This window comes from Sylvia atricapilla, chromosome 18 (genome assembly GCF_009819655.1).
Source record: "Sylvia atricapilla isolate bSylAtr1 chromosome 18, bSylAtr1.pri, whole genome shotgun sequence".
In the NCBI taxonomy this organism is placed as follows: Eukaryota; Metazoa; Chordata; class Aves; order Passeriformes; family Sylviidae; genus Sylvia; species Sylvia atricapilla.
Window position 1 is genome coordinate 4,418,770 of NC_089157.1, and position 14,227 is coordinate 4,432,996.

The following is a 14,227-nucleotide window of genomic DNA, read 5'->3' on the forward strand; positions in this document are numbered from 1 at the left end:
TGGCTGGTGTGGGGGGTCAGGAGCTGAGATCTTTGGGATCCCTTGGGAGCTGGGACCTGTTAGGATCTTTGGGATCCCTTGGGAGCTGGGATCTGTTGGGATCTGTTGGGATCTGTGCAGCCTTGGCTTCCCTGGGGTGCTGCCTGCCTCTGGGAGGGGGGAACAGGCAGGTGTGGCTCAGGATGGATGATGGAGTTTGCTCCAGGGCAGGATTGTCCTGCAGAACTGGGGAAATCTGAAGCATTGCTTTGAGCTATGTCCTGTACTGTGATGAAATATGGAGACTGGCTTTCTTCTGTTGTGTACCTGCAGAGGAGGGCTGGGTGCTGAAGGCACTTGGGTAGTCCTGCAGGATATCACAGACCCTCCCCTCCCCATTTTTCTCGTTGCTCTTTTCCACATGTGTATTTCTTACACTTCCACCATTTTTCTTCATATTTTTGGATTGGAATAACCCACTGAACAGTGTAGGAGGGTGAGTGGCCAACAGGACATGTGAGAGCTCTGTGTGTGCTGGGTTAGAGGGATTGCAAAAGCAGGCAGCATGTAAATGGGAATGGTCACAGCATTTCTCCTCCCTGGACCTTCTAGGTAAACAGGAGGGATTAAATCTGAGTCATCTGCAGTGTGGCTGGAGCAGGCCCTTGTGCTTGCTCCTTCCCCTGTGTGGCTCCTTCAGTAGTGTAACACAGCTCCATGGGATAAAGTGAACAGGGGAACTGCTCTGGTCTCCAAAATTAAAAAAACCCCGAGTCTAGATGTGTTTTCATCACCCAGCTCCATCTGTAGCCCTCCCAGGAGGGCACTGGAATGACGGGAGAGGTGTAGAAGGGGCTGTTTGCAGCTGCAGTGCTCAACAGACCTGAGTCTGACTGGTCTCATCTCCTTTTCTTCACTTGCTTGGATTGTTCAAACCCACTTTGCTTATGGTGGTTATTGGGCCTTTCCCTTTCCTAATGTACAGCAGGGAGGAGAGTTTGCTGTCCTCTTACCAGTTCATCCTTTTTAGGGCTCAGGAAGGAGATTTTGGTTTTGTATCAAATAGGCAAGACGTTTGAGAGTTTATTTTTCCCCTCCACAGCTTCAGGGTGGCAAACTGGAATTGATGGTAGCAGCTTCCCAGGGGATAGCAAAAGGATCAGCTGCTTGTGGCTAGTGGAGACTGGAAGTGCCTGCTACAGGTGGTCAGGGGAATTCAGGTTTACTGCCTGGAACACCTGGGGCTTGTAAGTTGAGGGCAACTGGTGTTTGTGCTGATTTCTGTGTTCTGATGTCTCTCACCTGGCCTGACTCTGCTCCCTGGTCTTTTCCACCTTGTCAGGAAGGAACTGAGACCCACAAGGGCTGGGCAGTGCCCACTGACATACTGTGTGTCCTTTTAACTTTCCCTGAAGCCAGATAGGTGAGTCCTTGGGGGAGCGAGGAAGGGATAATGAGGAGAGGGTGAATTATTTGTTGACTGATAAAATTGCAGTTTACTTTTTAAAGTCTGTTTGTGTTTATTGTGCACTTAACTGCTGCCATGCACACAGGCTCCACATCCCCCAAGGAGCCAGGAAAAGTGTTCCACAGGGATTGGAGGGTGCACAGGAGCCAGGAAAGGTGTTCCACAGGGATTGGAGGGTGCACAGGAGCCAGGAAAGGTGTTCCACAGGGATTGGAGGGTGCAAAGCCATCCTCTGCTCCTCCTGGCAGCAGGCAGGTGTGGTGCACTTGGGGCAAGTCAAGACACGATCCTTTGAGTAGCTTAAAAAAATATGCCACTTGGTTTGACATAAACAGTTTCTTTATGTTAGGAAATCCTGGTGCAGTATCACATAAACTCCCACGACAAAGCTGACAGGTGAAGACACCTTAGAGGTGTTTCCACCCTCCGTACTAAGCTCAGCCTGGCAGAGGATGTCCCTGCACTTTTAAGTGGGAATTAGCCTGAAAAGAGTATTTGTGGAGTTTGATAAGTTAGAATACTTCATTAAAAGGATTCACATGAAACAGTGACTGCAGTATGATTTAGAAATATAACAGGGCAGTGATAGAATTCCTGGGGCTTTTGTTTTCCTTCACACAGTGTTTGGTTGCAGCACTGAGTGACTCGGGTGGCATCACAGACAGTATCTTGCTTTGCTGGCTTTACTTACACGCTTTGTCTTAAGGTAACAGAAGAGTAAGAAAAAGTGGAAAAGTTCAGTGTGATTATAAGATGAGCTCTTGCTTGATGCAGTGAGGGTAGCATGCAGGATTCTGAGCTTCCTGGGGTTTTTTGTAGTTTGGGGGTTTTTTTCCCCTCTTCAGAAAAGACCAATATTGAAATACTGCATAACTGACAAATTACTGTTCTAGCTTCTAGTCTGCATAACCAGAAACGTCAGGCAGAAATTTGCTTCTTTTTGGTTTCAAGGATCATTTTCCTCCCAATTCCTTTGGTCTTTAAAGTTCTCTAATTAAAACATCTATGGGAGCTAGCCATATCATTAAAACTATATACTACTTAAGTGTCCTTTTAAAAGAATTTTGAAGTCTCTCAGTGTGCCAGAGAATTAGCAAGCATATGAAGAGTGTGTATCTGACCCAGCAGATTTTCAACAGTGAGCAGTTTTTCAACATGTGTGCTGCTTCCTGAGGGAATGCTGCCTGAACATTTGCTCTTCCAGGCTCTGTTGTTTGGGTTACCTCCTCTTTCCTCTTGTCTTTGTGGCACAGAGGGGTATTGCTCCTGCAGACAGCAATAAGAAAGCATTAACTGTCTTTAGAACACTTTATTGGGGTTTGTTTTCATTTCATCCTGGCTTTCTGTCTCCTGTTTTCCCTAATGGAGATAAACTGAAATTACAGAGGCCAAGCTGACTGTGCATTTCAGAGAATTGGAACAACACAGTATTCATCACTGTAGGGAACTGATAGCCACTACCCAGGGAAGTTTGATATTATCAGTGTAATTAATATCCTTATGCTGAAGCAAAGCTATCTTGAATTTACTTTTCAGCCAGTATTTATTTCCGGTTTTGCCTGGAGTCAATAAATCATGTAATGAAGAGTTTCAGGGTTTGAAAGGAATAATTTTCTGCTTAAATGATTCTCCTGAAGTGATGTTTATTTGTTGCTGAAGTTAATTGAATGCTGGAGGTGGATTTCTAAAGCTGCAGACTGCGTGTCCTGGGATATATTCTCTCTCCCTGTGTTGTGTAGCACATCTTTGAACAGCAGTTCTTTTGAGACAGAAGAATTACCCCGTGCAGGGTCACCAGACTTCATGCATGAAGAAATTGTTTCATATAATCATCCTTCTGTCTCTACAGGTCACCCTAAAAAACTGCTTTGCAGGTTACTTTTGTCTAGGATTTGCATATTGTTTGATTTTTGTGCCTTACAGGATGTGACTGTTCTTGTGCAGATAACTGCAGGTTTCCATTGCTTCACTTTGTGTTTTGTTTAAGCCTTACACAAGACTTGCTGTACATTTGGCTATTGAGAAACTGTATTTCCAAGTTTTAATTTAAAATTGCACTGAGGCTCACATTAGACGTGATTATGTCCAGGTTTTAAACCCCTGCTTTGTTTAAAACAGAAAACTTTTCTGCAGGAAAGCGTGTTTTAAAGATTTTTGTGTTTCAAAATGTGTTTGTGTATTCCATAAATCCCTTTAGTACAGTGGGGTGGCTGTTGTGCTATGGCAAGTCCACAGCAAACTAAAGAAACAAGAAAGTACAAGGTTACTTCAACTCAGATTTTAGTTCAGGCTTGTATTTCTAAATAATAAGCTCCTTAGAGGACGTGCTGCCTGTTCTGCTTAGAAGGCTAAATGTTGAAATGATGGCATTGCACATTTCTTTTCATATATTTGGTACTAATGCTCAATGTTTTGTTTCCTCAGTGCATTGGTTATTGCTGCAGTATTTGATCGTGATGTTAATTGCAGAAGAGCTGCTTCTGTAAGTTACCACTTTCCAGCTTCCATGCCTCTGTTATTTTTGTTTGTTTTCTTTTAATAATTTGTAGACTTAACTACCTAGAACTACAGTAGAGAAGCAAAATACTATGTTGGGAGCAAAAAAAAGTATTTTTTTAAAATCCTTAGAAGTATTGTGTGAGTTTAGATGTTAAATTATATAATCTACAGATGCACATCTTGATTTATAGCCACAGTTAACACTCTGCTGTGTTGTCATGATGATCAGGATAAAGTATCTAAGAAAGTACTATTTAGCATTTTTTAGTCACAAGATCACAGACAAAAGGGTCCTACATAATACACAGATATTGGCTATTCTGCAAGTCTCCAAGCTGGGGAGTTCTGTGAGGGTGCGCTTTCCTGATGGTGCATCTTTAATTGTGTTACTCTTTAATCATGGTAAGCTGAAAATGTCTAGAATAATCCCTCTCCTTCAAATGTATTTTTAGTTGTTATATAAAACTCTTTCCCATAGCATTTGGAATTTTTAAGAGAGTGGCAGATCCATTAGTCAGATACTGTTAGGCAGTGAATAGAACTGACACCAAGGTATATTCTGTGGAAATGTTTTGGAGAAAATATTTATGCTGTTGAGAGGGGTGTTCTTAAGAGAAGAGACATGATGGAGAATTACAGATTGCTGTAGTTACAGAATTTGGGAAGAAAGAATGGACATCTTACCTATGAGAATTTAAGTCTGTGTGTTGTAGATATTGAACTTTAAAAAAAAAAAAAAAAAAGTATGAATTATATCTTTTAACAGATAAAACAAATTATCTTATGCAAGTGTAAAAAAACTCCACCCTATAACTGTATGAACTCAAACCAGGACCAGAGTGTCTGCCAAAGAACCAGATGTCTTTTTTCCTGACAACCAATGTCACTGCGAATATTTTAAAAAAAATGCTCTTTGCAATATGCACATTTCCAGGTGTGTCTGGCTTTTTGTCTGAAATTTTGCAAGCTGATGTGTTTCTGACATCAGGAGGGTTTCTCAGGGATACCTGGATAGCATTCTTACTTTTCGTAGCCACACCTCTGCTGGAGTTGAAGCTGCTGAATGAAGCTGCAGCGTAATTGCTGGGGAAGTGAGTCAGTGCTTGAGCAACCCAGCAGAGCTCCTGGAGGTGCTCAGACCAGAGCAAGCCAAGATGCTGCAAATTGCTGAGTAGTGCCAGAACTCTTCCCATACTGTACAGCTCATGAATATCAGTAGTGCTACTTCCCCCAGACTTCAGCTCCTACCTTTTAGAAACTGTAGAATTGGATGTTCTTGGCTAGTTTAAGTCCCTTTATTCGAATCAGTTCCTCAGAGGAATTTCTGCAAAAAGCATTAGGGAGCACAGGTGGAGAAAAGTGAATTATTTGTGTGATCCCTTGGAATTGTTCTCAGAATCAGCGTTTGTATAGACACCAAAGAGAAATCTTTATAACACAAAAGCCACTACAAGTGTGCTGCTTACCTTTGGGGGCTTGATTTAATCCTGTGTGATTTAGTCCTGTGTGATCATCAGTGTATTTCTACACTTCAGCTGGTAGTTTGACCATGAGCTGTGTGCTAAACCAGCCAGCTAAAGCTGAGAGCTTAGTGCAGCCTGAGTATCTGCAATTCTAATTCCAAAACCCAGCATTTCTCCTCACTTTCCTCTTCTGCTGTAGCCCAGGCTCCTGAGCTGTCTGCAGGTCAGCTACCTCTAGTCTCATTCACTTTTTCTCTATTACTTTCTAATTTGGAGCTGGTCACAATTTGGGATAGCTGTTTGATGGACATTTATGAAATTATTAAAGCCTTTTCTCTTATTTTAGAAAGGCAAAGAAATATTTTGTTTACCAGCCATTATTACAATTTTGAAGAAAAATACCTGGGAGTGCTAAATATTTCCAATCATTACTACAGTTAAACACATATTTAAATAAACAACAGGTTTTACTAGATTTTCCATCTCTTACAATATGTAATATATTATAATGCAGAGCACCAATAAAATAAAATGGTGAATAGAGACATTTTGAACCCTGAGGTTAGAGAGAATAGAACAAGACTCTGCTTTTGAAGCTCCACAAGCATTCTGGGCTGGCTTGTGCAAACTCTTTCATGAATAATCAGTATAAGGAATAATCAGATGAATAAGTGATGTTGAATTGCTCTCTATTCAGCTCTGACATCTCAAAGAGAGGCTTTTATTTTCCCTCTTGTTTGGCTGATAGTGTTTAAAGTACCTGATTTTAAACGAAATATTTTTAGAAAACGTAATATTTTTTTCAACTTTTGTGGGAGTGTGTTCAGGTTGCCAGGCTAGTTGGTCACCTTGGTTCTGATTTCATGGAATCTTTAAATTAGTATCTTTGTATCCATTTTTTTCCATGTCAGAAGGAGAATGTATAGAAAATGAAAAATTACTCTCAAAAAACACTTGAAGTGTTTGGCATCTTTTAGGACTTTCAGGGCTTTACAGATTTTGTATCATTTAGGCACTTGTCTGAGCAGCACATTTTTAAATGACATTGTAATGCAGTGGTTAAACTATGAAATCCCTTGGATATCATAATGTCATCCTCACTGAAATGTGCATGTGCTGGGTAAAAAAGAGTCTCAGCAGCATAAAATATAGAATCATCTAAGTGGGAAAAGACCTTTGAGATCAAGTCCAACTGCTAACCCAGCACTGCCCAGCCTACCAGAGGGGGATTCTGGATATACAGAGTTAGCAGAAAATACTTTCTGCATCCCAAACATACCTTTTTTATGGAATGGGCTAAAACATTATCACCTAATTGCCTTCTTTTCACTGAGGGGGAGCTCAGAGCTGCCCAAATAACTGGCTGCAGGTTAATGAGATCTGATTGATCACCAGAGGGTGCAGAGCATAAAGTACAGCCTATGCCCGCAGTAATACATGGCATAGATTCTATACAGGACCTAAAGCTGGAAGCAGAAAGAAACGAATGCAGCAGAGTGACTGGGAGTGAGGAGAGGAGGGGAAAAGACCCGTGTCAGCAGCTGGGCTGCAGCATCCAGCAAGGAGCTGCCCCAGGGCACCGCTGCAGCCCCAGGGCACCGCTGCAGCCCCAGCTCCTGCTCCATCCCGCCTGGCTGTGCTGCCCGGGGGCACTGCTGGCAGGGGTGGGCTCCCAGGCTGTGCTCTGTGCCCTGTGCTGCCAGCAGCAGCTGAACCTGCCCGGGCAGGTGTGCAGGGGCTGCAGGCAGGAGCCTGAACAGGCAGCAGCACCTCGGGAACGCTCCGGGAGGCTCCGGCTCCATCCCGGCTGGCGTCAGCCCTTGCTCCACCTGCACAGTGTGATCTTCATGGAGCCAGCTCAACCTGTTGTTGTCACAGGTGGATTACCACAGGGCTGCTGGGCTTGTGGAGGAAATACAGAAGCTCTGGCTGTCCAAATTCTTGTGGCATTTCAGTAAACATGGGGAGCTTCCCCCCGTGTCCATTAAAAGTGTTCATCACTGGAAAGCTGTGTGTGCAGAGTGGCAGTTCTGTGGAGGAGTGTCCTGGTAACAGTGATATTCCCTTTCTTAAGAGTTAAAATTTACAGAAGTTTTTATTAGTGGTTAGGATTTTATGGCCCTTAAAGGGATAAAAATAATGGGCTTTTTTGTGTCTGACGGAAAATTCAAGTAGGGAATTAAGTAGGTTTTCTTGTGTATACCATACAAAAGTAGACAGATTAACTTTATGGTTGTTTTCATTGCATTTTTGCAAGATTTTGAGTTTATTTAGTGCAAAATACAAGACAATACGTAAATTCTGTCTTCAAATTTTACAAGCCCTGTGTTTCAGTGTGTTTTCAGGCTCATACCCTGCAGATAAGTATTGAAGTCTCCATGGGTTTTGCCCACAATTTTCATCGACAAAGAATTAAACTTTGCCCACTCTTAGCAAATGATGTTGAAATCAGACAAGAGTGAGTTGTTGCTGTTTTCTACAGGCATTGACTTTCCATCCCAGCCTCGTGTCACTACTTCCAAGCACTTGTGTGGGTGTGACGAGTTTAACAAACCTGCATTCTCAAACTGCTGCCGTGCAACGTCGGGCTCCAGGAACAGCAGAAACAGAAAAGCCCCGCGGGCTTGTTCTACTGACAAAGTTTACTTTATTTAAAACAGAAAAGCCATGGGTCATTTATATTGTTGTGTGTTTTGAATTCATCATCTGGTGTTTATCAAAAAGCAAACCTGACTCGTTTTGGTGTGTTTGTTCTCTGTTCCTCAGGCTGCCTTCCAGGAGAATGTTGGGAGACAGGTATGGTGACTTCCCTGCATCTTCATTCATTTGTGCCTCAGAGGTTACTGTAAGCATGGAGTGCCTAAAATCAAAATTAGACACCGTGGCTTTGGAAAAATAGAGTGAAAGAATGTCCCAAAATAATTGTTTTCATTATGAGCAGCAAGCTCTTATGGAATATTTTTCTGAGGTGTGAGTTTTATTTTAGTATTCCAGTTTGGGAAGAAAATGAGCTTGCTGGTAATTTTCAGTCCCTCAGAAAAACAAAACCAACGTTTGAACAGGTCATTGTACACTCTGGAAACTGCGGTGCTTTTAAAGCAGGAAAAGTGCAGGGTTTTGGTTATTAGGGTTTTTTTGTTTTGTTTTGGTTTTGGGTGTTTTTTTGGTTTTGTTTTGTTTTTTGTTTTTGGGGGGTTTTTTTTGGTTTGGTTTTTTTTTTGGTTTTTTGTTTTTTTTTTGTTTTATTTTGTTTTGTTTTTCATGGCTTTCTAGTTTTCAGTAGAAGCAGAGCAACTGAAGTGGGCTGTGCAGTCATTGCTGTAGTTGATGGTTCCACAGTAAACAAGGCTCAAGAGTCTTCAACTCAATTTTTGGGCTTGTCTCTTGTACTGTCTAGATATTTTGAGAAATCTGGTACTTTTGGAGGGACCAAGTCCTGTGGTAGGTTCAGTAATTAAAATCCTTGAGACAACTCTGCTTTTCAAATTTAGAGGAGAAGCAAATAAGGGTAAAGCCTTGGATTTACTGGTTTCTCACCAGGAATTAATAAAGTTGCATATAAAGCTAAGAGGAAGAGAATGTGTGGGAAGGAATGGTTTAGTCAGTGTATTCCTGTGAACGGGCATGTGAGCATGGTTAAAACAATGTTGTTATCAATAAGCTGCTCTTTAAGGGATCTCTGTTAGAATGCTGTCACCTGACAGCATTCCTGAAAATCTCTATGTTCTGAGCCAGAATATTATTCCTTTAGAACTCTGGCTGTTAAACCATCTGTTCATGTTCAGTGTGTGTTTCTAGACAGAAGTAAGTTAATAGCAGAGAAAGGGTGCAAGAGGACTAGGAAGAAGAGAGGAGGGATTTTTGGTGACCTGACCCAGCTGGGTCTGGGATGAACACAGGCCAGGGTGACTCTTCCTGGGTCTGCAATTCCTGCCCTGGAGAGGTTGGGCATCCCACAGCAGCCCAGCCTGATTCTACTGTGTGAGGTGCTGAACAAAGTTAATAACACCTTAGCCTGGCTTAGCTCCAGGGGAGAGAGGGCTCCTGGTTGCTGCAGTTTAGAAGTGCTTCCATGTAGCAAAAATTCTGTGGCTTTTGTTTTTTCTTTAGTTTATTTCTTAATCAGAGGGGTACAGTCCATGTTAGTTTAGAGCCAGAAAGGTTCCTTACAGACTCTGCTTTGACCTACAACTCAAATGTGTCATCACATGATGATGATTTCAGCCTGTGTGTTGGCACATCAGCAGTGAAACAGTGACTTTTCATGGCATGGAGGAACTGCCAGGCTCCACTTGGTTCCTGCAGAAGGTCAGAAGTTTTACTTGCTGAACCATTCCTTGGTGCTTAGGAAAATGGTTACCTAATGAGCAGATCCACCCTCTGGAGTTTTGCAGTGTGTTGAAAGAGACACCCTTTCTCTGAACTGGAAGGAGCTAAAACATATTCTCCACCTGAGGTGGAGATACTAAATAGCTGGAGAAAAAGGTTGCCCTCACTTGTTCCCTGGTTCCTGCCTCCTTCAGCTTTGTTATTCCACATGTCCCAAGTCCAGAGTTTGCTGATGGCCACAGAAGAAGCCATGGTTAAAAATGTCACTTACACTGTGTGTAAATGAAAGCTTTGAAAAATCTGAAGAATTTTTTTGAGCATGAATCATGAGAAATGCACGTACTTCTAATAATACCATCTTCTACACTGGAGAGGTGTGAAGTGTTCTGAGAGAACAGAAGCTGTTGGCTGTTCCTACAAAGCCTGACTCTCCCACTGGCTGTGACCTCTGTGTTCCTGAAGTCAGGAATGATGCTGCCTGACCCACAGCCTTGGTGGCACCGTGCCCTCTGTGAGATGGCATCAAACTGGCACACTCACAGCTGGGGGACAAATAGCCAGGTCCAGCTGGCAGCTAGAATTCAAATGGTTTGGCTGAGATTTTCCTTATGTAGTGTGCATTTTTATATCTTCCACTGTATTCTTGCTCTTTGGCCTTACATCATACTGAGGTGTTTCTCATGTACCTCTGTGCCCCTGATCAGGGTTTCATGAGGCTTTTGGACAGAGCATTCATTTTACCTTTGAGTTACCAAGACTTGCAGGCTTGGATGAGCCATAAACACTCTGTCCCTCCTTGGTCCAGTCAGATTTCAGCCTTTATTTTTTTGAGGAGCACTGGAATTCTGCTTCCCAGAACAAGACCTTGGCAGCAGCTGGCAGCTCCCACTGCTTCCAGGATAAACTGCTTCAGTGATTCAGGCTCAGATGGAGAGATACTCCCCACTAGTTTTGCATGGCTGGATCCTAATGTGGAAGGGATGAGTGAGCTGTAAACAAACCTGCATCACATCCCAAACCTGTCCTTCCAGGGAGCCTCATTGTTTTAATACCCTCTGAGTGTCCCTTTTGGAAGTGAGTGGAGCCAGTCTCAACTGGCTCTTTTCCATTTGTTCTTCGTTGTGGCTCATGGATGCTGTGCTGCCTCTGCTGATGCTCTGTTAAACCAACCAGAGCCAATAAAATTCTGAGATATCTGAATATCTAAAATTCTAAATATCTGAATTGTATGGCTTGCATACAGAAATACACATTTCTAAGTGGAAATCTCATACTTAGAAAGAAAATCTATCATCTAGAAGCAGACTGGTTTGAGAAGTGGTGGCAGAAGTGAGATCCTTCGGTAGGATTCAGTGTTTCAGGCTTTGCTGGGAACCAGTGTTCATTTTAAAAACAAACCAACCCCATTTTTTAGTTCATTAATGTGTCATAAAAGTACAAGTATAAGTAGAAACTCCTGTGCAGTCTACACGTGATGCACTTCTTGGTGCCTAAATCTCTAATTTTATATTTCATTAAACTCACCTTGTGCCTTCACATGAACTGGAAACATGTTTGTGTTTATCTAAATCCTTCTGGAGGAATCATCTTTTGGGTATATACATAGTCATGCATTAACCAAATACATGTTTTGGTTTGACTGGGAGGTGTGAAGGGAGCTGTTGCATAGGCACTGCCTGCTGCCATTTGCTTGGGCTGTTTATCGTTGACTCACAGACAGAGTGAGGTATTTTGCTGTTTATATATTCAATGGCCTTTATGTCTCTAGTACAAGTAATTTTACTATAAATTAGATTGTATTTTTTCAATGCTTGAGAGAGTAGCAGGAGATTTGTTTTCGATCGTGTTGTCTATTTGGAATGTATTACATGTTTTAAAATAATATTTTGTTTGTAGGGCACTTTCCCCCATGGCATCGACATTCTCACTGCAGCTGATTATTTTGCTGTTGGTAACAGAGTTAACTGTTACTTGACTATAAGGTAAGTTTCCAATCATTAGTTTTTCTAACTGTGAGGGGCCTAATGAAATACCTGTCTGATTGCCTCGCCTCACTGAACATTGTTTAATACTGGTGGTTTTAAGTAAATCAAAATTATGTTTTTCTTTTTGCACCGACCTGATTATCATGTGTGAGGCAGAGTGGAATCATGGCCGTGATTTCCTTGACTATGAGGAGGAAGCAGCCAAGAGGTGTCACAAAACTGTCTGAGCTACTCGAGGCTGGGAAAGATGAGGAAGTTTGGGGAGCTGTAGTCAAAGGAGAGGCTGGTATGATGGCAGATAGACTCTGTGGGTGAAAAAATCAAGTCATACCCATTTTAAAAGAACAGTTTACCCAGGTTGTTGAGTTTGTGGTCTGTGCATAGACCTTAAGTTGAGTGCTTGTGTTAGCTCAGTGGAAAGCTAACCACAGTGTGCAGTAATGTATTGTCATGGGTTAGCACAGCTTGGTTTTTAGTTAAAGAGGAAACAGAATGATTCTCATTCTTCTTTTAGTGTGTGTTAATAAATCTATCTTTATACCCTTTAAGTTTGAGCCTGCTTTGCTTTTCTCCTAATCCTGTCTCACAGTAGGGAAGAAGAATGGGTGATTCTGGGAAATGAAATTGGTGAACGTGGAGCCATTACATGATTGAAAAACCCGACTGATCTCTGCAGTGCAGTCTGCAAAGAGCAGATGGGAAATACCCAGACTGGGGTGGTGTGGTTATAAACCAGGGGCTTGTCCTGGAATACAGAGTCAGCTCTGGAAACACAGAGGTGCTGAAATCAGGAGAGTTTGAAGCCAAACTGGATGGCCAGAAGGAACAGAATATTGCATTTCCTCATAAGGAAATGACGAAGAGCAAAGGCTGCTTGTGGCTTGAGTTGTCTCAGACGGAGTCTGGCCTCGAGTCCAGTCTGTGTGCAGAGCCAGGGTGGGGAGAGCAGCACAGCAGCACCCACGGAGTGATTCAGCCCCATTTGAGACAGGGCAGGAAATTGCCCTGTGGGGCTGCTCAGGAGCCCAGTGGGTCAGAAAGGCTTGAGCAGATGATGTCCTTGGGGAACAGAAACAGCAGACAGGTACATGATGGTTCATGCTCCACTGCCAACTTCGTGACTTCCACTGAGAGTTTGTTTAAGATAATTTGCACTGGAACCCTCTGTCTTCACCTCAAGTATTTTTTTATTGATCTGTCCACCTCTGTGTTGTCCCTTTTGTGCAGAATCATCTTACCTTCACCTTTTACCGACTGTCAACCCTTTTGGGGTCCCCACCCTCCTCCCACAGCCTTCCCAGAGCTCCCACCCACGGGAGATGGGGAAATGCAGGAGCTTGGTTATTTCCATACTTCTCGAGATCCATGTGTATGGCATACATTTCTGAGGATGGAAGGTCAAGAAAACCTATTTTATGTGAACTGGCAGTAAAGAGATTATGTGATTACAGGAGCTCTGAGCTTGATACAAGCAGAGTTAAGGAAAAAGCTTTTTAAACTGAGTGGGGTACAAAAATCTAACCAGGAAGTACAGGCTTCTATGCAAGGCTTCTTGCATTAAATTCTCAGTAGGACACAGAAGATGAGGACTGTACTTAAAGATAGTAATAAACTAAAACGAAAAGTGGGATTTAGCTACACCTGTAGAGAGAGTATCAACCCAAGAGATTTTTAGTTGGGCAAGGAAGTTCAATTAAAATGGTTGGCAAGAATGATGGGTGCTAATACTGGGGCTCTAAAAAGCAACTACAAAGAAGAGAGGAGAGCTCAGACATGGCAGGAGAAATGTGTCTGTTATTGTGTGTTCCTGCAGAGCAGGGAAAGGACCTAGAGATGTGGATTTTATCCTTTCTCTGCTGGCATCAACAGCAATTCAAACCCTTCTCTAGGGCTCAGTACAGGGTGCTTCTGTGTCCAGTGTTGGTTGAGATAACTGAGGTCTGGGCTGTGGATTTAAGGATTCCCTCTCTGATGGTTCCATGGATCTCAGGATGGGAACATGTGGCAGTATTTGTTTGCTCCTGATTGCACACAGGTGTATTAATGAGCACCATTAGAGCTGCAAAGTTAATCACTCAAAAGATCTGAAAAGGTGAAATTAAGGTCCCTTAATTGAGTCCCTTTGGGCCCTTCTGACACAACATGTCCTGCTGATTGTTGGGCTTCCCAGTGTGATTTAACACTCATCAGTTGTAGTGAAAAAAACATTTCACTTCACTTGTGTTGACCTTGGCTTTCAATAGTTGATGCTTGTGAAGATTGGGAGGCAAGTGTGGCTGTGAGTTAGGTAATGCAGGCTCCTTAGGTAATTAGTGCTGGTGTTCCCTTCCATCTCACACCTGAACTCTGCAGCTTTCACAGCTTTTGTCACAATTAACTCTCTGCATATGTTTGATTTTTAAAATGGACAAATTGAAAACCCCTTTTCCATTATGGACCGTTGTGTCTATGAGGATGTAACACATTTCTGTAACTTATTTTTCTTCTGTCTTGTAGTTGTTATA

General features: G+C 42.6%; 1 protein-coding gene across 1 annotated transcript in view; it reads left to right on the forward strand.

Annotated features, from left to right (window-relative positions):
• Nucleotides 1-14,227, forward strand: part of TBCD (tubulin folding cofactor D) — a 114,773-nt gene that overhangs the window by 52,424 nt on the left and 48,122 nt on the right. The window contains exons 15-17 of the mRNA XM_066332116.1: nucleotides 3,872-3,929; nucleotides 8,176-8,205; nucleotides 11,635-11,720. Coding sequence (XP_066188213.1) covers nucleotides 3,872-3,929; nucleotides 8,176-8,205; nucleotides 11,635-11,720 — 174 coding nt within the window. The remainder of the gene's footprint in view (nucleotides 1-3,871; nucleotides 3,930-8,175; nucleotides 8,206-11,634; nucleotides 11,721-14,227) is intronic.